The sequence below is a fragment of the Vombatus ursinus genome, unplaced genomic scaffold, assembly GCF_900497805.2.
Source record: "Vombatus ursinus unplaced genomic scaffold, bare-nosed wombat genome assembly UNPS02010822.1, whole genome shotgun sequence".
NCBI classification, from domain to species: Eukaryota; Metazoa; Chordata; class Mammalia; order Diprotodontia; family Vombatidae; genus Vombatus; species Vombatus ursinus.
This window is the reverse complement of record NW_020950600.1, coordinates 5,310,017-5,337,257: the sequence shown is the minus strand read 5'-3', so window position 1 is coordinate 5,337,257 and position 27,241 is coordinate 5,310,017. Positions and strand designations below refer to the sequence as shown.

Here is a 27,241-nt window from a genome sequence, read left to right as displayed (position 1 = left end):
CAGGAAGTAAACTAAGGAATTGGCATTTTTACCATTTTTTTTTCCAAAACAGGATAGCTAATTAATTCACATTATAGCTAAATCCACTCCATCATTTTCTTTGGGAAACCAAGTTGAATTTGTTTTAAAGCAAAAATAAACATAAAAGTATCCTCTCATTAATCACTGCAGGAAACATTGATTTCAGATGCCACATTTCCATGCAGCCATGATATTTTCATTTCAGTACCCATTAAAAAGAAAGAAAAAGGGAGGGGCCTTGGGTGATATATCTGAGTGGTAGAGTTCAAAAGGAATTATTTGTAATCAAAGAATCCAGCTCACTACACCAGGTCAGAACCTAACAGCAAGACTTAGAAAGCATTAGTAGCTGTATGGTGACAATCAAACTATTATGCAAGGCCATGCATGACTTAAGCAGGGATGTATTATCAGTTCCATTTTATGGGTTTTGCAAGAGATGGGGGTAACTGTTCTTCGATTATCAAATCAGTCCAAGCCCACTATTAAGGAAGATGGTGCATAGGGCTACCAGGGTGATCCATGCAGAGCCCCCGGAGGGAAGATGAAATCCACAAGCATACCTGTGTACTTTTGTCCTTGGAGAGTAACTGAGCATCTTGGACACGAGACTTAGCACCCAACCCAAGCAGAAGTCAACAGGTAAACCTTCTTTGGTCTAATCATATATTACTTCTATGGTCTTATACCCAGTGGACTTTCTAAGAAGTTTCATACTTTAAAAATCAAGTTTATTGATATATTTTGTTAGAGATAGAAAGAAATTTAGAGTTCATCTAGTCTAGATCTCACCTCCTCACTTTACAGTTGAAGAAACTGAGGCCCAGAAAGGGGCAGAGACTTGCCAAAGGTCACACAAATGGTAAGAGGCAAGGTGGGATTTGAATCCAGATCCAGAGCTCTTTCCACTCTGCCACATTTCCTCTATACATGCTTCTAGTGTCCCTCCAGATGACTTTCCAGTAATATATGATCCCTGAAAATATTTATTATTTTTTTCTATTCTTTTTTTGGGGGGAGGTGCTAGCAATAGGGTTAAGTGACTTGCCCAAGGTCTCACAACTAGTAAGTGTTATGTGTCTGAGGCCGGATTTGAATTCAGATCCTCCTGAATCCAGGGCCAGTGCTCTATCCACTGTGCCACCTAACTGCCCCCCTGAAAATATTTAAATAAAATAACATAAGAGTAATTACAACTGAACACATATAACCTAGGGGCTGCTAGGTGGCTCCATAGTGTCTACGGCACCAGGTTTAGAGTCAGGAAGACTCATCTTCCTGACAAATCTGGCCTCGGATACTTACTAACTGTGTGACCCTGGACAAGTCACTTCACCCTGTTTGCCTCAGTTTCCTCATCTGTCAAATGAGCTGGAGAAGGAAATGGCAAACCACCCCAGTATCTTTGCCAAGAAAACTCCAAATGGGATCACGAAGAGTCAGATGCGACTGAAAGAACTGAACAATAACATATAACCTAACACTTTAGTCATTTTCCATTTATTAAAAGAATGCATAAATGATTTAAAAGGTAGTACATCGTGTTTTTATCCGAGTTCTGTTGTCATTTGGAATTTTCTTCATTTAGCACAGTTATAATAATTTTTGTGTTTTGTTCTTTTGTTCACTCCATGTCACTTCATACATTTTCTCATATTTCCTTAAATTTCTTCCCTTTTGTTATTCCTTTTGGCACAGCAATATTTCATTACATTCACATAGCACAATTTGTATAGTCATGCTCCAGTTGCTAGGCATACTTTCTATTGCTATTATTAACATGGCTGCTATGCATATTTTTACAGATAGAAATTTTACTCTTGTTGTCAATTACCTCCCTAGGAGTTATAAGCCCAAGAATGGGATCACTGGGTCAAAGGATAGAAGCATTTTGGTAACATTTTTTGCATAATTCCAAATTATTTGCCAAAATAGTTGGGCCAATTCATGGTTGTAGCGGTTATGAATTACTGTGTGTTTGTGTGTGTGTGTGTGTATTGTGTGTGTGTGTGTTTTCTACATCCTACCAATGTACCAAAGATTAATTTTTCTATCTTTTACTGTCTTTGTCAGTTTGATGGCAAAGTTGATATCTCAGATATATTTTACAATTTTGAGAGTTTAAGGTGACTGTTGATTTCTTGCATTTCTTCTCTTATGAATTATTTGTCCACATCCTTTGGCCATTTATCTCCTAGGAAATTGCTCTTAGAGATTTGCATCAATTTCCTTGAGGATTTTGGACACCAAGCCTTTGTCAAAGAAGTTTCATCCAAATATTTTTTTCCCATCCCATATCTTTTCTTTTTATTCTGGCCACATTTATTTTATTTGTACCAGTGCCTTTTATTTTTCCAAAATAAAAATTGTTAGCTTGTTGTCTTTTATACTACTTTCTACATCACAGCAGTTTAGTAACTCTTCCCTAATTCATTCTCTTTTAATTTTTAATATTGTGACATTCTCCTTTGTCCATTTGGAATTTATTATGTAGATGGTATACTCTGCTGGTCGAAAGCTATTTCCCTCCTGGTTGCTGTCAGGTTTTTGTAGCAGTTGTAGTTGAATAAAAAGTTTCCCAAACCTCTTTATGTTCTTAAGAGTTTCTCAAAGCTTAGGCTGCTCTGCATTTCCTTACAAGTCTTGCTTATCCAATCTATTCTACCGAACAACTTTTCTATTTTTTTATCCAATACCAGATCATTGTGATAATTACTGCTCTATAATATAATTTGAGATCTGATAATGCCAGACTAGAGGCTTTGTTCTTCCCAGAAAATTATACTGGTTGGGGCTGTTTGGCTCTATTTTTGTTTTTGTCTCATGATTTTATTTCAAGGGTGCTATGGTAAGGGTAAAGCTTAAGGAAACTGGATTTTGACCTTTTAATAGCTAAATCCTAGGCACTAGGCATGTAGAAGGCAAGTCGGTTATCACTTGTTTGCTTGCTAGTGTCCTAAATTATTTCTTTAAACTTTGAAACGCTTCAAAGTGTAAGCAGCTTTTGGGAACCCTTATGACAGAAGTCGTCTCATGACAGGAAGAACCCAAGAACACTTCTAGGGGATGTTTGTACTCTTAGTTCAGGCGCTAAGCCCACCCCTAAAGGCTGGAGAAACCCCTACCCCAGGAGTATATCCTAAGACCAGTTCTCTGCTTAAAAAAACACTCAATATACATTACAGAAAAAAAAGCTTTATTAAAAAAGAGAAAAGTACATTGAAACCTTGAATGAGTGACTATTAATCCCAAAGATGTATTTAGATCCCCTGAGTTATAGCCCTGAGTATAAGGGTTCCTGTCATGGGAGCTCCCACCTCACTGAGCTCCCTTTCTGTCTTGGTCTGCTTCTCCCAGATAGCTGAAGACACCCTCCCCGCTCCCTTTTATAATGCTTTAAGATCTACAAAGCACTTTCTTTACAACAACCCTAGGACTTAGGGTTTTATATAAGTATTTTGATCCCCATTTTGCAGATGAGGAAACTGACAGTCCCTTTCAAACTCCTTCCCTCCCCCTCCTCTCCCCACATCCCTCTTTCTCTCTCTCTCTGTCTCCCTCCTTCCCCTCAAATTCCAGTCTTCTCTTTATGGTGTCCTGTAATGACGTCTACTAGGCATAGCAGAGGATGTATCTCATGTTTCTGTGGTGACTTCCCATGCAAGATGGACAAACACTGCCCATCCAAGTCCTCTTCTCCCTGCCGGGCCCTTAGCTCCTCCTCCTCCTCCTCCTCTTTCTTCTTTCTTCTTCTTCCTCTTCTTCTTCTTCTTCTTCTTCTTCTTCTTCTTCTTCTTCTTCTTCTTCTTCTTCTTCTTCTTCTTCTTCTTCTCTCTCTCAGTGTCTGTCTGTCTGTCTCTCTGTCTCTGTCTCTGTCTCTCTCTCTCATTCCCATTACATCCCCACAGTCAGGAACACTTTTCCCTCCCCCAAAAAGAAAAAATCTCCCAACATTCATTACTATTTAGAATGATGGAATAACTAATCCAAGTCCCAAACCCAAGAGTAAACACTGACAGTTGATCTCTGTTCAGGTCGAAAGCTGCCCTGCGTCTGAAATTTGAAGTATGCGAAAAATTGCGAAAGCACATGGAACTCCTCCCAGAAACTGGTTACATTCAAGCCCAGTCTTCATACAGTGTTCAACTCAAGTTCTTGCCCAGGTAAGCTCTATTAACACAAAGGTCTTTCTTTTGACTAATGTGCACTGCCATCTGTGGCAGTTTATCAGTTTGAGGCCATCTCTGGGTACCCTTACATCTCTTATCCCCCTTGGTCACTTATGAGTCAAAGACACAGCACAGATGTGGGCTTGGCCTGGGTTTAAAGGCACTAGTGCTCTTCCTACATGGACAGCAGGAGGTCCTCAAACCTTAGCAGAATCAATGCTTTGGCTATTGGTGGTCCCCGGGAGAATGCTGCAGGAGCTCAGTGCCCATCGGGGGAAAGCAGGAATATTCCACTTTTGTCAATAGGCTGTGAGAATCAATATTTGCCATTATCGAATGAATAATTCTTACAGTGCAGGAAGGCACATGGGGTTAGGTCGTCCAGCTCCTATGTGAATGTCCTGAGCAGGCAAGGCACCATACCAGCCCCTGCTTTTGAAACAAAGCTGAGCTCTGAGGGCCACCTTTGGCATGCTCTGTTTACTGTCGTCGGGGCATTTTCCAAAGGCATTTCAGCAAGTCTTATCATCATCATGAGTTCAAATCCAGCCTCAGACACATACTAACTGAGTGACCCTGGTCAAGTCATTTCATCCTGTGGGCCTCAGTTTTCCTCATCTGTAAAATGAACTGGAGAAGGAAATAGCAAACCACTCCAGTATCTTTGCCAAGAAAAACCCAAGTGGGGTCGCAAAGAGTCAGACACAACCGAAATGACCAAAGAACAACAAACATAGGAGGAAGGTTTGTAAGCTTGGAAAAGTTCTGTAAATGTAAACTGTCATTATTATTGTTAGTGAATCATCCTGGGCCATCTTGCGTTTCAATTCAACAATCCTTTGCTAAGCATATCCTTATGGGCAGGGCATTATTCTAGGGGCTGGGGATGCAAAGAGAAACATGAAACAGTGTCTGTCCTCAAGGACTTTCAAATGAGTCCCTTAAGGAGGAGCACTCAGGGACACACATCAGCTAAAGAGATGTGCTGAGCTTCTCTGCCAACACTTATCTCTGGACCATTGTACAGACAGCCACCGACTCCCAGTCTTCAGGTTTTATGAAATATCTATTTTTTAATTTAAGAAAAAAATACTTGGGAGAGTATACATGGTTACATGTCCTTAGAAGAGAAATACCTCTTGATTTATCTTGTAGTGGTTTTTTTTTTTATTTCTTAGTGCCCTTAAGTCTTTCATGTATGTGATTGTTTTCATGTCTCCATTCTCCAAAGGGGCAAGGATGTTCTGTTTCTTTGGCCTCGGCCTTAGCCTTGCCTCACCCACCATGATCCCTCTGCACCCCACAGGTATCCAACAAATATTACTAGAGTTAAGTGCTAGTCTGAATTTCTCCTGTAGAACGGCTGTCTATCAGGTTGACCCACCCGTAAATTCTCTATCAAAATATTAACTAAGCAAGTGCTGAGTCCTTTAGACCCAGAATTTTCTTTAATGGAGGAAAAATAGCCCAGTTTTCCTTAGACTACCATGTTCTAATGAAAAACAGAGCATCCCACTTTGTGTTTCTCATCATTCAGAACTCTGAGAAACAGGCAAGCACCATGACCTTCAGATCCTGGGATCATGGAATGGAAAACTAAGAGAAACCTTGAGATCATCTAGCTCAGGTCTCTAACTAATCATCCACAGTTTTCCAGGGTGAGAGAGGAGAGGCAGAGTTTTGCAGAAAGGAGTCCCTGTACAAATCATCATTATTTTTGTCTTTATTTAGCAAACATACTATCTGTAGACTCAATAATCTCTCTCTCTCTTGCTCTCTCCCTCCCTCATCTCTCTCTCTCTCTCTCTCTCTCATTACTGTTAGCTCCTCACACATGACAGTCATCTGCGATCTCCATGCCTTTACATTGGCCATCCCATACACCTGGCACACTCTCTTCTTACCACCTCCTCCTCATAGAATCCTCTTCCTATTATAAGACGCAGCTCAAGCACCGTGTTATGCAGGAAGCCTTTCCGAGGCCCTCCTCCCCCACAACTGGTGCCTTCTCTTCCAAACTAACTTATATTTACCTGCTTTTATGTACTTGTATTTATTTGCTTTACATTTGTGCTGAATATATTTATGTATGAACTTTCGGTCTTCCTCATTGGAATGCAAGTCATTGTTTCATTCTTTGTACTAGTAACACTTGGTGTTGTTCAGTCATTTGCAATCTTGTTTGACTCTCCGTGACCCCATTTGGGGTTTTCTTGGCAAAGATCTTGGAGTTTGTTATTTCCTTCTCCAGCTTATTTTACAGATGAGGAAACAGAGGCACACAGGGTTAAGTGACTTGCCCAAGGTCACACAGTTAGTAAGTATGTGAGGCTGGAATTGAACTCAGGTCTTCCTGACTCCAGACATGGTGCTCTATGCTCTATGGCTGCCCCTCCTAGAACTTAGAAGGAGCTGAGCTGAGCTGGAACAGCCTTGGGGAAGCCAGGTTTGGCAAACAAGCAGCCTGGCCCAGTTTGGCTGCAAGTTAGAACTCCTAAAGAGAGAAACAAGTCTGGAGAGGGCTCCCCTCCTCCTTCTAAGCCTTCGACTGCCTCTTGTACCTTCTCAGGCTATCATCCTAATTCCTGTAGAAAGTCTGCTGTGCTCACTCCCTCCAATTCCTCACCTCCCACTCACTTCTCAACCCTTCGTAATAATAGCTGTTGTTCAGTTCTAACTGACTCTCTGTGACCCCATTTGGGATTTTCTTGGCAGAGGTACTGGAGCGGTTTTGCCATTTCCTTCTCCAGATCATTTTACAGATGAGGAAACTGAGGCAAATAGGGTGAAGTGACTTGCCCAGGGTCACACAGCTAGTAAGTGTCTGAGGTTGAATTTGAACTTAGGAAGACTGACTCCATGCCAGGTACTCTAAGCTAGAATGGTCTGCTGGCTGCCCCCTAAAATTAGTTTCCCATCTCCTGTTTTGGTAACTTTCCCTAGGCCTATAAAGCTCTCCCTCCCCTCCTACACTTTGAAGAGTCTCCATTTTCCTTCAAGGCCCAGCTAAAGTGCCTCCTCCTATAGGAATCCCTTGTCAGTGCCCTCAGTTAGAATTCCCTCCCGCCTCCAATTACCTTGTACATACACATCTATCTCCTTGTTGTCTCCCAAGACAAGAGATCAGTTCCTTGGAGGCCTGGGAGACGTTTCTGTCTCTATAACCCCAGCACCTAGGACAGTACCTGGGACTTGGCCAGGCCCTATTAACCCATATTAATTGAATTGAACTGAATGGTGGGGAATGAGGCCCACCTAGACTATGCCCTGATCATGGGGCAAGCATTTAAATACTGAACTCAGAATCCCTGGAAACAGAGGCCCTTATACCCGGGGCCCTAGGAAACTTGGGGTCTTTGATGAATTTGCTCTGAGCCATTGGTAGACATGAGTTCCCTTCAGCGCTGACTCCCTGGTATAATGAATACTATATTAACATTATGACTACCATCAATGGGGTGCCCCGATCTTTTAAAATACTAAAAAGGGGTCCATATATTTGAAAAGATTGGGAAGCCTCGATTGAGTCCAATCCTCTCATTTTATAAGAGGAAACAGGAACCTAAAGCAGACTTCAGGTCCCAAGTGTAGTCCAAGAGGAAAATTTGTTTTGGACTTATCTCTTCTACCAAGTTTCTCTCTGTCTCTCTCTCTCTGTCTCTGTCTCTGTCTGTCTCTCTCTCTCTCTCTCTGTCTCTGTCTCTCTCTCTCTCTCTGTCTCTCTTTTTCTCTCTGTCTCTCTGTCTGTCTCTGTCTCTGTCTCTCTGTCTCTCTCTGTCTCTCTGTCTCTCTCTCTCCCTCTCTCTCTCTGTCTCTGTCTCTCTGTCTCTCTCTCCCTCTCTCTCTCTCTGTCTTTGTCTCTCTCTCTCTGTGTCTCTCTGTCTCTCTGTCTCTCTCTATCTCTGTCTCTCTGTCTGTCTCTCTCTGTCTCTCTCTCTCCCTCTCTGTCTCTCTCTGTCTCTGCCTCTCTGTCTCTCTCTCTCCCTCTCTCTCTGTCTCTCTGTCTCTCTGTCTCTGTCTCTCTCTCTGTGTCTCTCTGTCTCTCTCTCCCTCTCTCTCTCTCTGTCTTTGTCTCTCTCTCTCTCTGTGTCTCTCTGTCTCTCTGTCTCTCTGTCTCTCTGTCTCTCTCCATCTCTGTCTCCCTCTCTGTCTCTCTCAGTAATTGGTTTCGATAACTGATGCTTCATACCATAATTTGAGATCTGACCATGCCAAATTAAGAGACTTGGTTCAAGCCCAGGAAGACGTCTCTATTTCCTACTGCCAAGAGGTTTAGTTGTTTTCAGTCTTGTCCCACACTTTGTGACCCCATTTGGGGTTTTCTTGGCAAAGATACTAGAGTGGTTTGCCATTTTGTTCTCCAGTTTATTTTACAGATGAGGAAACTAAGGCCAACAGGGGTGAATAACTTGCCCAGGATCACAGAGCTACTAAGTATCTGAGGCCGGATTTGAACTCAGGTCTTCCTGACTCCAGACCTGGTGCTCTACCCATTGTTCCACCTAGCTACCCAATTTATGGCTATTTCAGGGGCTCCCAAACTAGGGTTTGTGAACCCTGATGATAGGCCTGCTTGCCTCAGTCTCTCTCTACTTCAATCCATCCTCCATTTAGCCGTCAAAACGATTTTCCTAAAGTGCAGGTCCAGCCATGTCACCCCATACTCAATAAACTCCAGTGACTCCCTATCATTTCCAGGATCAAATATAAAATCTTCTGTTTGGAATTCAATTAAAGTCTTTCATAACCCTCAGACACACACCTTTCCAGTCTCCTTACAGCTTACTTTCCACCCCAACACACACTTGTTCCTTAATCCAGTGATATTCCCCCAACGAGACACTCCAAACTGCCTCAGGGCAGTTTCACTGGCTGGAGTACTCTCCCACCTCATCACCACCTCCTGGCTTCAAGTCCCAGCTAAAATCCCACCTTCTACTGGAAGCCTTTCCAAGTCCTTCTTAATTCAAATACCTTCCCTCTATTGATTATTTCCTATTTATACCACCTATACCTTGTTTGTACATCATCATCTGCCTGTTGTCTTTCACATTAGACTGTGAGCTCCTCGAAGGCAGGGACCTTCTTTGCCTCTATTTGTATCCCCAGTGCTTAGCACAATGCCTGGCACATAGTAGTAACTTAAATTCTTATTGACTGAGTGGCTCCCATGGGGTATGAGAAGCTTGTCAAGAGGTACAGAGAATATTTGCTCAATCGCTACAATTATCCCTTCCACATTTTGGGGATTCAGAGGGCAGCATCCCTGGGATCTGGAAAATCCATGTAAAATTATCTGACCCTTTCTTCGTACCAGAGAAGGCTGAATTATTATGGTATTAAAAGATAAAATATGTTGATGTTATACAATACTATGCATATGTTTTATGCGTTTCTGAGTTTCTAAACTTTTTCTGTGTCATCTGCTAGCCTTTGCATGTTGTCTTTGGCTTCCTCAAAACTCCCCAAAAATTTCCATTTAATTTCTTATGCCTACCCTCAATATATCAAAACTGCAATGGGGAAAGTCTTGATGTGGAAGGAATAACTGCATGTCACCCAATTGAAATGAATGAATCTCTTTTGTATTTATTATACACATCTTCATGGTAAACTCCAAAATTTATTTCCTTTCTTGAATAGGGGCTGTGGGTAGGTTCACTGGAAGTCAGAGGAAAAGGTTGGAAACCTTTGGGTTGTTGGGAATGAAAGAGATCCCTCAGAGATAGAATTTCAGTAACAGAAAGTCCAGGGCACCTAACTACAGTCACAGCCCCATCCTGAATTTTACCTTGACAATTATTCTTGGGAATGACTTCCACTGGAGAGATGAATAGCAACTGTCCCTGCTTTCAAAGACATCTCATTCAAGGGACTGAGGGAGCCGAACAGTCTGAATGCAATTAGTTATAAAGGGCCTCCAGCTTCCACAGAAATCAGGCAGTGGGAGTCAGATCACTGTGGAAATTGGTGTGGAGGAGACTTACTCCCATTTCTTTCAATTCTAGGGGTTATAAATAGGACATCAGTATTTCAAGTGAAAGCCTGCGTTGAGTGAGCTGGAAATGTGTAAATGGAATTGCTGGTAGCATAGCCAAAAGCCTTTGAAAAATGGAACCCACTTAGAAAAAAGAGTCTTGTAATTTCAGTCAGAGGACCTAGGGTCACACCCCAGTTCAGCTGCTCACTCTCCATGTCAGTCATTCGGTTAATCAGCATTTGTTAAGGGCCTACTACGTACCAGGCACAGCACAAAAAAAGCCCAGTGATATTGAACAATTCACTTCCTCTTCTAGACTTCAAAATGAGGGCACTAGATCAAATAATCTCTGAAATCCCTGGTAGCACTCTATCTACAATTCTTTGAGATAGCATTACATTATATACGAAGAAGCAATTTGGTCTGCAGTAAGAAAGGACACCGTTGATCTATCCACTTGGGTAGATCCCACTTGGTGGGACTGTCTTTGTATGTTTTTTAACTCAGAGCGGCTGATAGTTTAAAAAAAAAAAGACACTTAAAAGGAGGGACAAAAGACTCAGTCTTCTACCACAGGTGGGCATAGGAAGTTTAAACTTTTGTCATGAAGACTTTTTTTTGGGGGGGGGGCTAGGCAATGGGGTTAAGTGACTTGCCCAGGGTCACACAGCTAGTAAGTGTTATGCATCTGAGGCCATATTTGAACTCAGGTCCTCCTGAATCCAGGGCCGGTGCTCCATCCACAGGACTTATTTTTTTAAGTAAGAAGAGAGAGCAGAGTTCACTTGTGGTCATTCAATATTGTTGATGGTCTTAGTTTTCTTTTGGCTTCTCCAGCACTTAACACAATGTTTTGTGTATACAGTAAGCACTTAATAAATACTTTTTCATTTATTTGCTCATTGACAAAATTGTTCAGTCATTTCAGACTCTTCATGACTCCATTTGGGGTTTTCTTGGCAAAGATACTGGAGTGGTTTGCCATTTCCTTCTCCAGCTCATTTTACGGATGAGGAAACTGAGGCAAACAGGGTGAAGTGACTTGCCCAGTGTCACACAGCTAGGAAGTGTCTGAGACCAGATTAGAACTCAGGTCTTCTTGATTGCAGACCTGGTGTTCTATCTGCTGTGCTACCCAGTTGCCCTTGACAAAGTTGGCCAGGAGGCATATTCAGCTCCATATCTGAGAGGAGAGAGCCAGTCATAGGTTTATTCATGGGTCTGAGATGGGGGAGGAGGGGGCGGAGATTGGTGAATGACAGCCGGAAGCCTCCATGATCAGGACTGATATTTCTGGCCACTACAGACTTTAAATCCAGAAAATCATTAAAGGTATTTATGAGTGTCTGAGAACCAAACTTAGGCTCCCAGAAGAACAAAATTTCTCATTTGAGGATTATAATTGTTCCCTTTTTTAAACCCCACAGCCTCATTTACTCTATTTCTCTAAGAGTGCTGGAGTTATAAGTCTCTGTTTGGTAACTCAGGTTCAGTTGCACCAGATGGTTAGTTTAGAAAAATCAATCACATTTCCAGCTAGCATTTGCTACAGTCTGGCCTTTTAGTCAATAAATATTCTTTCCTATGATCTTCTGGCTTCCTGAGAAGGGTGAAAGCAACTGAATTTATTCACGGACCTTACATGAGAGTTTGGAGAGCTATCCAGATCGGCGGAAGGCAGTGTTTTGGGAAAATAATGCCCAGAAGATGACCTCATATGCCCCAGTCATGCCCCTTTATAACACTGAACAAAAGTCAAGCATTTAAATTGAAATATGAAACTTTGCCAGCAAGGCAAAGTAACCTCTCCTTGAACCTCAGATTGTACTAACTGGGATGTCAATTGTCTTTAAATTGATTCAATCACTAAGCATTTACTAAATCTCTACTATGTGCCAAGGGTAGGCTAGGTGGTACAATGGATAGAGTGCTGGGTCCGGAGTCAGGAAGATCTGAGTTCAAATCTAGCCTCAAACACTTACTAGCTGTGTGACCCTGGAAAAGTCACTTAACCTTGTTTGCCTCAGTTTCCTCATCTATAAAAGGAGCTGGAGAAGGAAATGGCAAACCATTCCAGAATCTTTGCCAAGAAAATCCCAAAGTGGGTCATGAAGAGTCAGACACAATTGAAACAATTGAACAACAACAAAAAAATGTGCCAAACATTGTATGAGATGCTAGGGATAAAAAAAATAGCCCCTGCTCTCAGGGAGCTTCCACTCTACTGGGGATACAACATTTGTACATATATATAAATGTATTCCTATATACAGTGTATGCCACATATGTAGTCTATATATGAAATAGATAGATGGATGGATGGAGAGATAGGATGAAATGGAGTTAGATAGATGGATGAATGGATAGATAGACAGACAGACAGACAGACAGATAGATACAATAGAGAGTTAGATAGATGGATGAATGGATAGATAGACAGACAGACAGACAGATAGATAGATAGATAGATAGATACAATGGAGAGTTAGATAGATAGATGAATGGATAGACAGACAGACAGACAGACAGGCAGATAGACAGATAGATAGATAGATAGATAGATACAATGGAGAGTTAGATAGATGGATGAATGGATAGATGAATGGATAGATAGACAGACAGACAGACAGATAGATAGATAGATAGATAGATAGATAGATAGATAGATAGATAGATAGATAGATAGATAGATAGACAGATAGAATGGATAGATGGATAGATACCATGAAGGTAGTTTAAGGAGGAAGGGCACTAGCATTTAGATGAATTTGTGCCACAGGCACAAAGCCCCAAGTCCCTGGCTCAAATGAACACATTCTTGGTCGCCAAGTTGTTATGGTCTTTAAGTGGTTTTTTTCCCCAACTTTTATATCCCCACTGCCCTTTAGAGACTTGTCAAATCAAAACCCATTTCCCTGACTTGATACTGAGGCTGCCCATTCCAGCAAGGACATTCTCCAACAAAAGGATAAGAGAAAGGACTGTTTAAAACCTATGAAAATTTAGATTCACGTCATAGGTTAGTCATGAAGTGATTTTTCCTTTAACAAAGAGATTCTTGGTAGGATGCCTTTAAATAGCAAACTCAATTTAATTAACATGGTTAAAATCATAGAATTAAATTATTTTATTTACAAGCTGCTATTCAAGATTGCATGTCCTTTTTGAAGTGAGATACAGCTGTATTATTTTTCTTTGCGTGTTTAACTTGCCATGACTCACAAGACAATTGGATGAAAGTATTATAAGATTGTGTCTTTGCTGATGTAAAGACTGTGTACGAATGGAGAGAGCTTTGCTCTGGCTTTGCAGGCATGGCTCCTTCTGACAGATGTCAGCTAATCTCATTTACAGTCAGTGAAATGGGGAGATCTCAGTTGGAGAAGAGACAGTGGGGGTGTTCTGGATAGGGCACTGGACTTGGAGGCAGGAAGAGCTGGGTTTGAATCCCACCTGAGCCACTGACTAGCTGTGTGATAAATCACTTGACCTCTTTGTGCCTCAGTTTCTTCATCTGCAAAATGAGGCATTTAGACTAGATGACTTTTAATGTCCCTTCCAGTTCCAAATCCCTGATCCTATGAAAATTTCATGAGTGTTTGTGTTTGACATCATTGAAAACCCTTATCTCTTCCATTTTTAAAAAATGATCTCTTGATCTTACCATCCCCAATAACTCCCGTCTAATAGCTCTCTCTTGCTTCTTGGCTAACCTCCTTGAGAAAGCTGTCTACAGCCATGCCTTGGAGGGCACTCCTCTCCTACTCTTCTGACCCCTCTGCAGTCTGTCTTCCAATTTCATCAGCCAGCTGAAACTTCTCTCTATAAAATTCCCAATGATCTCCTAAATGCCAAAGCTAGTGGGTTTTTTTCAATCCTTATCCTTGACCTCTATGCAGCCTTTGAAATGGTTAATCACCATCTCTTCCTGGATGCTCTTACCTCTCTAGGTTATCATGACACTCCTCTCCTGGTTTTCCTTCTACCTCTCCAACCGATCCTTCTCATTGTCCTTTGCTGTATCTTCATTCATGTCACTCCTACTAAGAACAAGTGTCCCCCAAAGCTCTGTCTTGGGTCCTCTTCCTCTATACCAGGAGTTTTCAATTTTTTGTGTGTCATAGAGCTCTTTGTAAGTCTGGTGAAGCCCGAGGACTCTCTTTTCAGAATAATATTTCATTTTTTAAAATTAATTAATTTATTTTTAGTCAACATTCCCTTTTATAAGATTTTGAGTTCCAAATTTTTCCCACACCCTACCCTCCTCCACTCTCCAAGATGGCATGCAATCTGATATAGGCTATACATGTACAATCATATTAAACATATTTCCGTATTAGTCATGTTGTGAAAGAAGAATCAGAACAAAAGGGAAAAACCACAAGAAAGAAAAAAAAAACAAAAAGAGAGAGAGAGAAAATAGTATGCTTCAATCTACATTCAGACTCCATAGTTCTATCTCTGGATGTGGATAGCATTTTCCATCATGAGCCTTTTGGAATAGACTTAGATCATTGTAATGCTGAGAAGAGCTAAGTCTATCAAATCTGGTCATGTGGGAGTCATCACACAGAATAATATTTTAAAACGCATGAAATAAAGCACATAAGATTACAAAGGAGATAAAAAGGTTAATGGAAATAAAGATACAATTTTTGCCAACCAAAACAAATGAGATATATTTGTAAAGCACTTAACATAGTGCTTGGCATATAGTAGGCTCTCTATGAATGCTTCCCTCCTCTTCCCATCTGAGTTCACAAACTTCCTGAAATGGATCCACAGTCCTCTTGGGCATCCATGGATGGACTCCAGTTTAAGAGTCCTTGCTCTCTACTATCTCATTTAATTATCTCATTATATCCTCTGTATTCAATGATCATTTCTATGCACATGACTCCCAGATCTATCTATATATCCATCCCTAAACTCTCTCCTGAACTCTCCTGTTGTATCACTGCCTCCTGGACATCTTACAGAACGTTGAGCTGCTATAAGCATCTCAACCTCAACATGTCGATAAAATAACTCATTTGCCCCCAAATCTTCCCCTCTTCCCAATTTTCTTATTACTCTTAAGAGCATGACCATCCTCCTACTCACCCAGGCTTCCAACCTCAGTGTCATCCCCTACCCTTTAATCTCAATCACCCCACTCCCTAGAGCCAATCTGTGGTCAAATCTTATCATTTCAAGCCTCACACGGCTCCCATGTACACCCCCTTCTCTCCACTCATTCAGCCACTACCCTGAAGCAGGCCTTCATCTCCTGCTTCCTAGACCAATTCCAAGCATCTACTCATTAGGTTCTCCCCACTTCAATCTATCCTCCATTCAGCTGTCAAACTGCTCTTCCTAAAGCACAGATCTGACTGTGCCGACCCCTCCACCACTCAGTAAACTCCAGTGGCCCCCTATTACCTCCAAGATGACATATGAAAGTCTCTGTTTTCATTTTAAATCCCTCCACAGCCCTTTCCAATCTTCTAACACTATTTGCTCCATAATCCACACACACTGGTCTCACATATGGTGCTTCATTTCTAGTCTCTGTGCCTCTGTTCATCATACCTAGAATGCTCTCCCTTATTACTTCTGTCTCTGGGATTCCCTGGATTCTTTCAAGTGTCTGGCCAAATCCTACCTTCTGCAGGAGGAATTCCTGGCCCCGCCTACCGCACTTCCCAACCCCCACCCCCATTCCCTTCCTCTGAGATTACCTTCCATTCACCCTGTGTATCTCTTAGATGTACCTAGTTATTCATGTTCCCTCCATTAAAATGGGAGCTCCCAGAAAGGAGACCATTGTTTTTTCCTCTCTTTGTGTCCCCAGCACTTAGCATAAAGCCTGACACATAAAAGAGCTTAATATAAGTTTGTTGACTGATTAAGAAAGCCTCATGCCATATTTAACAATGGAAACATATCACAGATAAATTACATTCTAGTTGTCACTAAAGGATTCTCCCCATGCCTTGTTTACTGCATCATTAATGGGGGAGGGGAAGAAGAAGAGGATAAGCAGTTATTAAACACCTACTATGTGCCAGGCATTGTGCTAAGTGCTTTACAAAGATTATCTCATTTTGATCCTCACAACAATCCTGCAAGATAGCGACTGTTACTACCCTCATTTTATAGTTGAGAAAACTGAGGCAGGCAGAACTTAAATAACTTACCCCGGTTCACATAGCTAGGCAATGTCTGAAGTCAAATTTGAACTTGGTCATCTTGACTCTGGGCCCAGTGATTTATCCACCACCCCATTTAGCTTAATTATGATTTTAATTAGAAATTTTAGAAATAGTCAATTCAAACAAAACTTTGTGGATACCTGATACCTACCAGAAGGTTACTAGCCTCCTTGAACCATAGTCTTATCTGATGAGAATTGGATCTGTGATGATCCCCAAACTCCACAGAATGAATGCATTTGCTGGACTATTTAGCAGCGTCATAGCCTGGGGAGGTAGGGGAGAGGTGGGTAGTTCTAAGCAGAATTTTTTTTCATAACGTAACTACTATAACATGTTTCTAATGACCTGTGATTTCATAATCACTAGCCGTATATCTGTATTACTAAGACATTGATAACTATAAAGAAAAGATTCATTCAAGTTCTTTTCCCCCCTCTTTCAGACTCTCCCTTCCAGAAGATGCAGGAGAATATTTTGACAAAGAGACAAGAGTCCTGCAGGCCCCCGTGACAATAAGAGTCGCTGATCAGGTCAGTGGCACGATTGACTGATGATGTCAGCTAAATTACAGGCCAAAGGCTCGGACATATGTGATTCTAGGCTGATCTTTGATCAAAGCTGTTAAGAGTGGCCATTCATTCATTTATTATTTTAGTAAACGAGGCATGGGAGGTGTTCAGGGAGGGCTAGCACCTCTGGTGTGAGGGCTTATCGAGCCCTTTCCAGGGCTGCTCATCTACCTTCGGTGTTCACCTGTCACCCAACCCATCTGTGGATTCAAACAGCTGTAGCATGGGCAGCAGCCACACCCTGGTAAAAAAAAAAATCCCATCTCAGCAGACAGGCTAAACCAGGTTGAGGATAACTGATGGGCCTCAGATGCATCAGTGAGTTAGGGAGGTGTCTACTCCAAGCATGTGAAGACTTCCCCTGGAGGAATGGACGGATGAGAAGAATTTGTTCCAACAGCCACAGAGGCGGCTGAAGCGGGAACCATGGAGCACTTAGAACTTAATTAGATATGGAAGACACTAAGGTCATCCACTGTATCTTGGGCCATCTCCAGTCGCTCGATTTTTGTTCTGCCACTGGACTTTGATGACTCTGGAAGAAAGAGTGAGGCTCTGCCTCACTTAAATCCAATTCACAAATGAGCCAATGCATCCCCCTGTGGTGTCATTGTATCTCTTAAAAAATGAAGGACAAACAACATTTCAGTAAAAACAGAAGTCTTCCGTTGGAAAAAAAAAATATGTGCTGGAAATGTGTAGTTTATTTCCAAGGGCGCATAACCAAAGAAAAGAGTATCTGCATTTATTAAACACTTCTATGGACATGTTTTCAAAGCAAATCCTAAGACCATGAAACAGCATGCCATTGGAGAGAACATTGGCGCTAAGCGTCAGGAGACCTTGATTTCCACTTTGGGCTTGGAGTGTGACTTGAAACAAGTCATTGTGATTTTCTTGGCCTCAGTTTCCTCATCTGTAAATGCAGCTAGTGGCCCAGTGGATAGAGCACTGGGTCTGGAGTCAGGAAGACCCAAGTTCAAATCTGGTTTCAGACACTTAACTAGCTGTGTGATCCTGGGCAAGTCATTTCACCTCTACTTCCTCAGTTTCCTCATCTGCAAAATGGAGATAATAGCCCACCTAACTCCTCAGGATTGTTGTGAGGATCAAATGAGATAATCTTTGTAACATACTTAGTACATAGTAGCAGCTATGTAAATGTGTTTTGACCGGCTGATGTCATAACATGGGCTTCCTGGCACTTCCCAGCTCCCCAGGGAGGGGGCACTCATATAAAGCCTCCCCTCACCCTCCCTGAGTCATGAATTCCTCTAGGCAACTTCTCAATTGACTCTCCCTACTTCTGCATAAGCCCTTCCCCAGAACCTTCCTTTTGGGGTTGAATACAGTATATGAGCAGGTGATGCTATGGTTAGAGTGCCCAGCCTGGAGTCAGGAAAACCTGAGTTCAAATCCAGCCTTAGACACTTCCTAGCTTCATGACCCTAGGCAAGTCACTTCACCCTGTGGGTCTTAGGTTTTTCTCCATCACTCTGACTCCTGGACAGCTTCATCCCTTGGCCACCACAACAGCTTCCTCCCCTGCAAAAGGGAGGTTGACCTTTATTCCTTCCGAGCTTCCTTCCAGCCGGGACATTCTGGGATCCCCAATGGGAGAGTTCAGCTCTGTCCTTGGGAATATGCACAACCCCATTTTGTCCCCAGGAGGTGAGTTTAAGTAGCTAGTTTGTGAGGAGGGGGGAAAAGAATAACAATTTATTAAGTACCTACTGCGAGTCGGGTACTGTGCTAAGCACTTTACAAACATCCCATTTAATCCTCATAACAACTAGATGCTGTTATTATCCCCATTTTGCAGTTGAGGAAACTGAGGCAAACAGAGGTGGGTTTTTTTGTGCCACTGTGCCCCCTAGCTGCCCCATAGAGATCCTTATGTAAGGTTTTTGTTGCTGTTTTATGGATTAGAAGACCCCATTTGGGCTTTTTTTTGGCAAAGATACCAGAGTGGTTTGCCATTTCCTTCTCCAGTTCATTTTACAGATGAGAAAACGGAGGCCAACAGGGTAACTGACCTGCTCAGAGTCACATAGCTAGTAAGTGTCTGAGGTCACATTTGAACTCAGGTCCTCCTGACTCTGGGACTGGCGCTCTATGCACTATGGTGCTACCTAGCTGCCCTTATGTAAGATTTAATGGGCCCCATTTCTATTTGAATTTGACCCCACTGCTGTAGGGCAAAAAAAGGAGGTGTGGGGGGGGCACATGTTGTCCTCAGAGGTTGAGGGTTATGAACGGTGGTTATGGACAGGCAGAAGTCACACAAAGAGAAGAATCAAACCAAGAGGGCTAGGGGCATTTTGAGTGCAACCCCAGTTTTGGTTGTTCAGGTGCAAACACCATTGACACTCACTCCATATTTCCCCAAGATACTTCCATTTCACATCATCAGAACTGTCCTGTGAGCACGCTCACCAGCCTCTCCCACAGGGAGAGCTTATCAGCAATGCTGCACATGTTCATGAAGACCAGACTCAGTGGCCATAAGCCAAGGCTATGTATGTTCACCATAATCACGGGGGGCATTCACAATAGGGAGTTCTGATAGATGGTGAGGTCTTCCAAATACACTGTTTGCAGATTGTGTTGCACAAAACCAGGAACATTGCAGGACCTCCTCAATGAGATAGATGACTTAGGAATCAATAATCCCTCACAAGAGTTTAATCTAGTGGCATCTAGGTGGTGCAGTGGATAGAGCTCCTGCCTTGGAGTCAGGAGGACCTGATTTCAAATCTGGCCTCAGACATATAACACTCACTAGCTGTGTGACTCTGGGCAAGTCACTTAACCCTGATTTCCTCACCAAAAAAGAAAAAAAAAGAGTTTGGTCTAACTACACACACACACACACACACATCCCTAATGGGCAAAGTATGTCTGTTGTCCAAACCATAGTAGGTAGTTGAGCGGACAACCTATAACTCATAACTCATTCACTATTATTGTGGACAGACATTGCAAGGGGATAATGAGCTGTCCCCAGAATGGAAAAAAAAGGAGGACAGTTGGATTGCCTTTGGAATATTCCAAAGTTCTTTTTATGACTCCAAGCAGGGAAAAATCTTGTTACCACCAATATTCCCCTAGCGATGCAAAACATAGAACACAATAGTCTCCAAAAAACAGAAGTTGGGAATCAGCAAAAAGGCAATGGAGAGAGACCCATGCTGGGCATGAACATTCCGCCACACGGCCAGACTCCCATGGGAAAAGCAGTGGAAAGGAGAGGTTCTTAGAAATAGTTTTATAACTATGTTTCAGTAGAATTGGCTTCCTTCGTAATCCTACGCATTTTGTTTTGAATGTCTTAAAACATTGTTTTGAAAAGGGGTTCATAAGCTTCACTTCTCTTTTTCTCACTCTGATTTTTTATTAAACTTTCACAGGAAAAAACCTTCCACAGAACAATACATATGTTTGACATGACAACAAAGTCCATATGTACAAATCAAACGAGGGATGTTTTATTTCAATAGCGTTTCTTCTTGGTCTTTCACTTTTTGTATCCTTTTCTCTTGATTCCTGATCATTGAAGACATTGTTTGGTTTTTCATTTGTAAATCTTCTACATCGGTTCTGTAGCTTCCTACGTGTTTTTCCAGTTGTTTCTACTGGTTGATCTTGAGAAACTTTAATGTCATGTGTGTGGGTATGTTTCACTTTCAAAGGGGTCCACAGTACGAAAAAACAAGTTAAGACTCTCTGGTGTATAAAGGGTGTCTTAAAGAAATGTGTAAACTCTAAGTGTTGCTATACAGAGGAGTGGTCCTTAGATCCTAAAAAAACCTGAAGTCAGAGCCATCCGCTCTTACTCTCTCTCCTTCCCAGTAAAAGGGCAGAGTTACAGCCTCAGGGATCCATAATCGGGCTTTCACTCTGAAAGTCCCAACTCTGCTTCTTCTAAGGGAAAAGAAAGTGAACCCTAAATTCAGGTTTGAAGTTGTGCTTGCTGGGAGAGTTAGAGAACCATACATAAAACTAAACAATAGCTTGCTAAGCCCCTGGGGAACATGGACCCCCCAAAGCTGGGAGTGATATATTATATCATATATATATAATATCATGATATGTTGTATCATGATATAGTATATCAACTTATACCTGTATTACTCAACCAAATACCTTCTCCCACCCCCATACCACAACTAAAGGCATTTTTACAAAGGCTCCACTTGGATGTCCAAAGTTTTACATAGAGAGAACAAAAGTCAATACAAAAAAGGAATTCTTAACCTTCTTTGTGTCATGGCAGTCGGGTGATGCCTGTGGACTCCTTCTCAGAATCAGATTTTTAAATGCATAAAATAAAATATAACAGATTACAAAGAACGTTAGTAAAATAAAAATGTAATTTGTTCTGTCCCATCCAAGTTCAGAAACCACTCCCCTCTCCCCCACTCATCAAGGTTAAGAACTTCTGATATAAAGGGCAAAACAAGGAACAAAATAACAAATGAAAACCTTGCTAATGAAAAAATCAAGTTTGTGGAGAGAGTTGGGTGGACAGTTGAGTTCTTTCACATTGCTCACAAGGCATCTTCAATCTGACCAGAGCTTCAGCCATGCAAATGAGCTGCCGGGATCCTCTTAATACCTCTCTGATAGCATCATCAACTGTCTTCTCTTCTCCTCACGGCCCTCCCTAAGAAGGGAAATTGCTTCCCTGGGGCTACCATCCATCTCAGCTCCCGTTGTCCTTTGCCTGCGCCACTGCTAGATTCTGCACCACCCCCTCGCTTCTCTCCAACCCCTTGGATTGGCCAAATCTTGCACGGTCCAGTCCTCATATTGTCGTGAAACACTACCCTTCATTTCTCTTCATTTTATTTAGACCCTGGAGGTTTGCTCTATCTCCAGGGTGCTACAAATGTATGACTGAAAAAGAAGATGGGCTAGTCACTTAGTGAGAGCTAGGGATGAGCGGAGGATAGCCTGAGTGGTCTATCAGCATCCCCTTGATTTCAAGAGGAGAACATGAGGAAGGCCTCAAGCTATTGGGCAGGGTCCCCCTGAGGCAAACATATGGGTGAAAGTGCACAAGAAAAGGAGGGACAAGTGTGGATGGTTGTGATCTCTGTCACTGAAGGGAATGCTCCCATTGAGAAGATCATAGGTCCTTTGGAATGGCAGGCATTATTTTCCATCCTCTTTGGATTTTCAAAAATAAATTCATTTATTCTTATATGTGTTTATAATCTATCCCTCCCACTGCCCCCATTGAACAAATATCAACAACAATAAAAATAATAATAATTCTCAGTGGAAAAAAAAAACATTGAGTTAAGTTGACAGAAGGGGCTTGATAGACACAAGCTGGTCTTCCACTTTCCCAAGTGTCCTTCTTCCATTTCAGAAAAAGCCTGTGCAATTCACTGTCCATGCCATCCTCACAACATCAGATTTGGAAATCAATCCCAAAGAAGTGAATTTTGGATACTGTACTATCTATGAAGCTGTTTATACCAAAATTACACTCATGAATAAATCTCTCCTCCCTCAGGAGTTTGGATTCATCAATACCCCAAAGGTACCTATCTGTGGGAATCTCATTGCTGCCATAACTGCTCTGGTATCCCATAGTATTGGGTTGCCCTTGTACCTCAAGCCACCCTTCCTCACTGGCTCCCAAAAGCTACATCAGTATCTGTTGAGCTAGCGCTCCACACCCAGCCCTCAACCCCCACATAGGCTCATAGGCAGAATACGCAGTGGGCTATAACCAGCCAAGAATAATCTGGGCTGACTTTAAAGAAAAACCTCAAGAGAATGTGGTGAAGTAGAAAGAGTCAGAGTTCCATCTGGTTCCAATCCCAGTTTGCTACTGAACTACCCAGGGGACCTTGGACAAGTCACTTAATTTCTGTCCCCTAGTTTCCTCCTCTGGAAAATAAAGGGGTTGGTTTAAATGCCTCCCCAAGGTCCTCTGGGGTGACAGATATTATTTTTTTTTTGGGTGAGGCAATTGGGGTTAAGTGACTTGCCCAGGGTCACACAGCTAGTGAGTGTTATGTGTCTGAGGTCAGATTTGAACTCAGGTCTTCCCGACTCCAGGGCTGGTGCTCTATCCACTGCGCCACCTGGAGTGACAGATATTCTTACCCCTATACCCCTCACACCCTACCCCATCCCCTGTCCAAGGTGGGTACTGTTTAGGGCCTGGGGGGAGGGGTAAGGACAAAGAAGGGAGGGCAGGAGGAATGACAATAGTCATTGCCAGCTTCCTTTCAGTTATCAAATATCTCTTTTTTATTTTCAAGTATGTGGAAGTTCAGCCCAATGACGGGTTTGGAACCATCCTGCCCTTGCAGTCTTTGCCTCTTGATGTCATCTTTAAACCCAGAAAAGCCAAGGAATATGACTTTCAGCTGATTTGCATTTCCGAAATTAACAGGTGAGGTGGGCATCCCCTTAGTAGAACCCTAGAATGTGGGCAGGCTCCTGAGTGTATCCCTGGAGTCCTAAAAAAGGCACTGCCTGATTGCCCGCACGTGAGGTACCACTGTTTTCACACTCTACAGTTTAAAATGGGCATAGTCCATAGGGATAGCCATTTGGCCTGTGGCTAAAACATTAAGGACTTCATGGGGCAGCTAGGTGGTGCAGTAGATAGAGCTCTGGCCTTGGAGTCAGGAGGACCTGAGTTCAAATCCAGCCTCAGACACTTGACACTTACTAGCTGTGTTACCCTGGGCAAGTCACTTAACCCTGATTGCCTCACTAAAACAAACAAATAAACAAAAAAAAAATCTTAAGGACTTCAGAGCAGTGGTGTCCAGTAGAGCTTATAAGGGGAAAATAATTTCCCAAATTTGCTGAACCTTGGTGGGAGTGAATGAGCAATTTGCCCATATAAAATTGGGCTACCCTTGGACAGCTCCCACCTCCAACAGGAGAAATAGCATATTTCCAGTGATTGGCCATCATGTCCTCTGACCCGGGAAACCTTTTAAATAGACCCTGTGTTTTAGATCCCACAGAAATGATCATACCTCCTTCCTAGCTGCCAAGACAGCTAAAGAAAGGAACAACTAATGTTTCCTTCTGAGCAAAAAAGCAAATACAGAGTTGGGTAAAATGAACCTGGTGAGCCTCTTATTCCTTCCCGAGTCTCCCAGACGTCCCTTGATGTTCTTGTCCCATCTTGCTTGTTACAGTACAGTATCATTAGGGTTTGAGTCCTGAGACCCTGGTGTGCCGACAATGTGGGGTACGTGTGCCAGGTTGAGAGTGCAGTATGTGAGAATTCAGAAATGCAAGACGTTACCCGCTTGGAAATCACCTTTGCTCCTCATTACTGCTGTCTTTTTCTTCTCTACCAAGAGGAAACATGTTTCTCCACCTTCCTTCCTTTGTTATTTGGGCTCCGCTCTCATTTTTAGGTGTAAAGCATCTTTCCGTTCTCTCTGGTAACATTTCCGTCAACTTTGCCCACAGCTAGACCTGGTTTCATTCCATGGTAGCCCTGAAGAGTAGATGGGGAGCAGGGCGGGGGTCCTGTGAGGAGGAGACTACCCTGGGGGCCCACTTCAGGAAAGCTGACTTGGAAAGGGTCATTCAAACATTCTGATTTCTAACTGTTGGCCTTCCAGAGAATTTACACTGTCGTGCAAAGCGATTGGCGTCCACCCCCCTCTGGAGCTGTCTCACTACCGAGTCAAGTTTGCAGCCACTGCTTTATTTGATATGTCAACAGTTACCCTGTATGTGATCAACTCCCACATAAACATGAATCCTCTGACTCACTCGGTGCCCCGAATTGGTTCTGGGGAAATCGCTCCTGTAGGACCCACATCTTTTGAGTTCCTTTTGCCAGACAATGCTCCCATCATGATCATTCCCTCTGTGGGAACTGTGCTACCAGGAAAGGTGAGTGTGGACCCTAAAGAAGGAAAAAGGGGGAGTTCTTTAGCTTGGGCACAAGAGCCAACTTGTTTTTCACCCATTTGCTCCCCAAACCTCAAAAAAGAATGGGAATAAATGGAATAATGAATGAATGAATGAATGAATGAATGACAAGCCCTAATTAAATGTTTACTATGTGCCAAGCACTATGCAACGTGTTAAAGATACAAAGACCAGCAATCAGTCTGATCCCTGCCCTTAAAGAGCTCAAATTGGCTGGCTTTACAACATGCAAAGTCCTCTACTGGGAAGTAAACAACATAGCATTCATCTCCCCATTTTACAGATGAGGAAACTGAGGTTCAGGAAAGCTAACCTCACCCAAGCTCATACAACTAGTCATCTCGGAGGAATGACTCAACCCCAGGACTCCTGACTCCATATCTATCTTTCTGTCCTTCTGGGACTCATTTTTCCTAATTTTTTTTAAAAGACATGATTTTTATTGAACATTTATAAGACTTACTTTTACATTATTACAAATACTTTACAACATGTTTTCCTAATTTTTAAAGGGTTTTGTTGGTTTTATAGTCAGTTTGCTTAGGTCAATAATAATCATGCAAAATCAGTGTGATTATTATCCTCAGGAAACTGACAGAAGGGGAAATAGAGGCATCTCTACAGCTCATGCCAGTGGGAGTCATTTTTAGCCTGTTTGGCTCAATGAATCATCCCATCTCAAAATAGAAAAGGATTAAAAGTGTCCACACGGCTCCATGCTCTCTTTTTATACCTGGGAGTCAGAAGACTGAGGTGAACCTCTGATGTTTCCATTCATATTTTTATTTTATAGAAGAAAAAAAACCTTTGTTTTCTTTTTAAAGACCCTTACCTTCCTCATGGTTGCCCTCTGAGCACAGGCTTCTGTTGTTTCTGTATTCTTTCCCAGAAATGCATGATTGAAGTGATTTTCAAACCAGTGCTGTCAGAGACTACAATCAAAAAAGAAGTTGTGAGAATGAGGAACATAAAACTAGGAGTAAAACCGGTATGACGATAAAGGAAAACCTAACCTGTACAACCACATGAAATAATACTCATGGGGATGAAGACCAGTCACAAGTACTGAAAAATGTAAATTCCAAAAAGCTTTTATAAAGAAACAAAGTTTTATTCATAACTAACCATCTAGCAGCACTGGCTGTACTTCAGGCCTACTGTAAGGAATTTCTTTAATGAGGCAGCTAGATTGCATAGTGGATAGCGCACTGTTCTTGGAGGCATTAAGACCTGAGTTCAAATCCAACCTTAGACACTTACTAGGTGTGTGACCCTGGGCAGGTCAGTTTTATCTTCTGTAAAATGGGTCTAATAGTAGCACCTACCTCCCAGGATTATTGTAAGAATCAAATAAGATAATAATTGTAAAATGCTTAATATGGTGCCTGGTACAAAATAAGCACTCCATACATGTATTGTATATGTGTAAATATATATACACATAAATATATATAGCATGTGTATACATGTATACACACATATATAGTATATGTATATATATATAATACACACATATATAGTATGTGTATATATGTATACACACACATATATATATACATACACATATACACACGTGTATACACACTTTTTTTTTCAGTTGTGTCCAACTCTTTGTGACCCCATTTGGGGTTTTCTTGGAGTGGTTTGCCATTTTCTTGTCTAGCTCATTTTACAGATGAGGCAAACAGGGTTAAGTGACTTGCCCAGGGTCACACAGCTAGTACGTATCTGAGGCCAGGTTTGGACTCAGGGAGATGATTCTTCCTGACTCCAGGTTTAAGTGTTCCACCCACTGTGCCACCTAGCAGAGAGAGAGAGAGAGAGAGATACATACATACATACACACACTAGTATACTATAGTATATTATATATACTATAATATAGTATGTTATATATACTATAATATAGTATGTTATATATACTATAATATAGTATGTTATATATACTATAATATAGTATGTTATGTATACTGTAATATAGTATATTATGTATACTATAATATAGTATATTATATATACGAGAACATGTTATTATTGTTGCTATTGTTCAGAATAAGACATGACTATTTCACTGAATGTGGGACCCCCACATTCAGGAAATTCCCTCCAGTGCCACTAATGCTCTGGTCTTACATCTGTGATCACTTGTTTGTATAAACCTCTGGGAGCTCCTTGAGGCTGAGACTGTCTTTTACTTATTCTTGTAGGTGCTTAATAAACATTTATTTATTGACTGACTAAATGTAAGCTCCTTGAGGATAGGAGCTATTCTCTTTATTGCTATTTGTATCTCCAGGGCTTAACAGAGTGCCTGTAAATGCTCACTCTAAAGGAAGGAAGGAAGGAAGGAAGGAAGGAAGGAAGGAAGGAAGGAAG

General features: G+C 41.9%; 1 protein-coding gene across 2 annotated transcripts in view; it reads left to right on the top strand.

Annotated features, from left to right (window-relative positions):
• CFAP74 (cilia and flagella associated protein 74) overlaps nucleotides 1–27,241 on the top strand; it is a 120,778-nt gene that overhangs the window by 71,216 nt on the left and 22,321 nt on the right. For both annotated transcript variants that reach the window (XM_027855479.1, XM_027855478.1), the window contains exons 23-28: nucleotides 4,056–4,184; nucleotides 16,810–16,897; nucleotides 22,314–22,487; nucleotides 23,218–23,351; nucleotides 24,550–24,826; nucleotides 25,755–25,853. In XM_027855479.1, coding sequence (XP_027711280.1) covers nucleotides 4,056–4,184; nucleotides 16,810–16,897; nucleotides 22,314–22,487; nucleotides 23,218–23,351; nucleotides 24,550–24,826; nucleotides 25,755–25,853 — 901 coding nt within the window. The remainder of the gene's footprint in view (nucleotides 1–4,055; nucleotides 4,185–16,809; nucleotides 16,898–22,313; nucleotides 22,488–23,217; nucleotides 23,352–24,549; nucleotides 24,827–25,754; nucleotides 25,854–27,241) is intronic.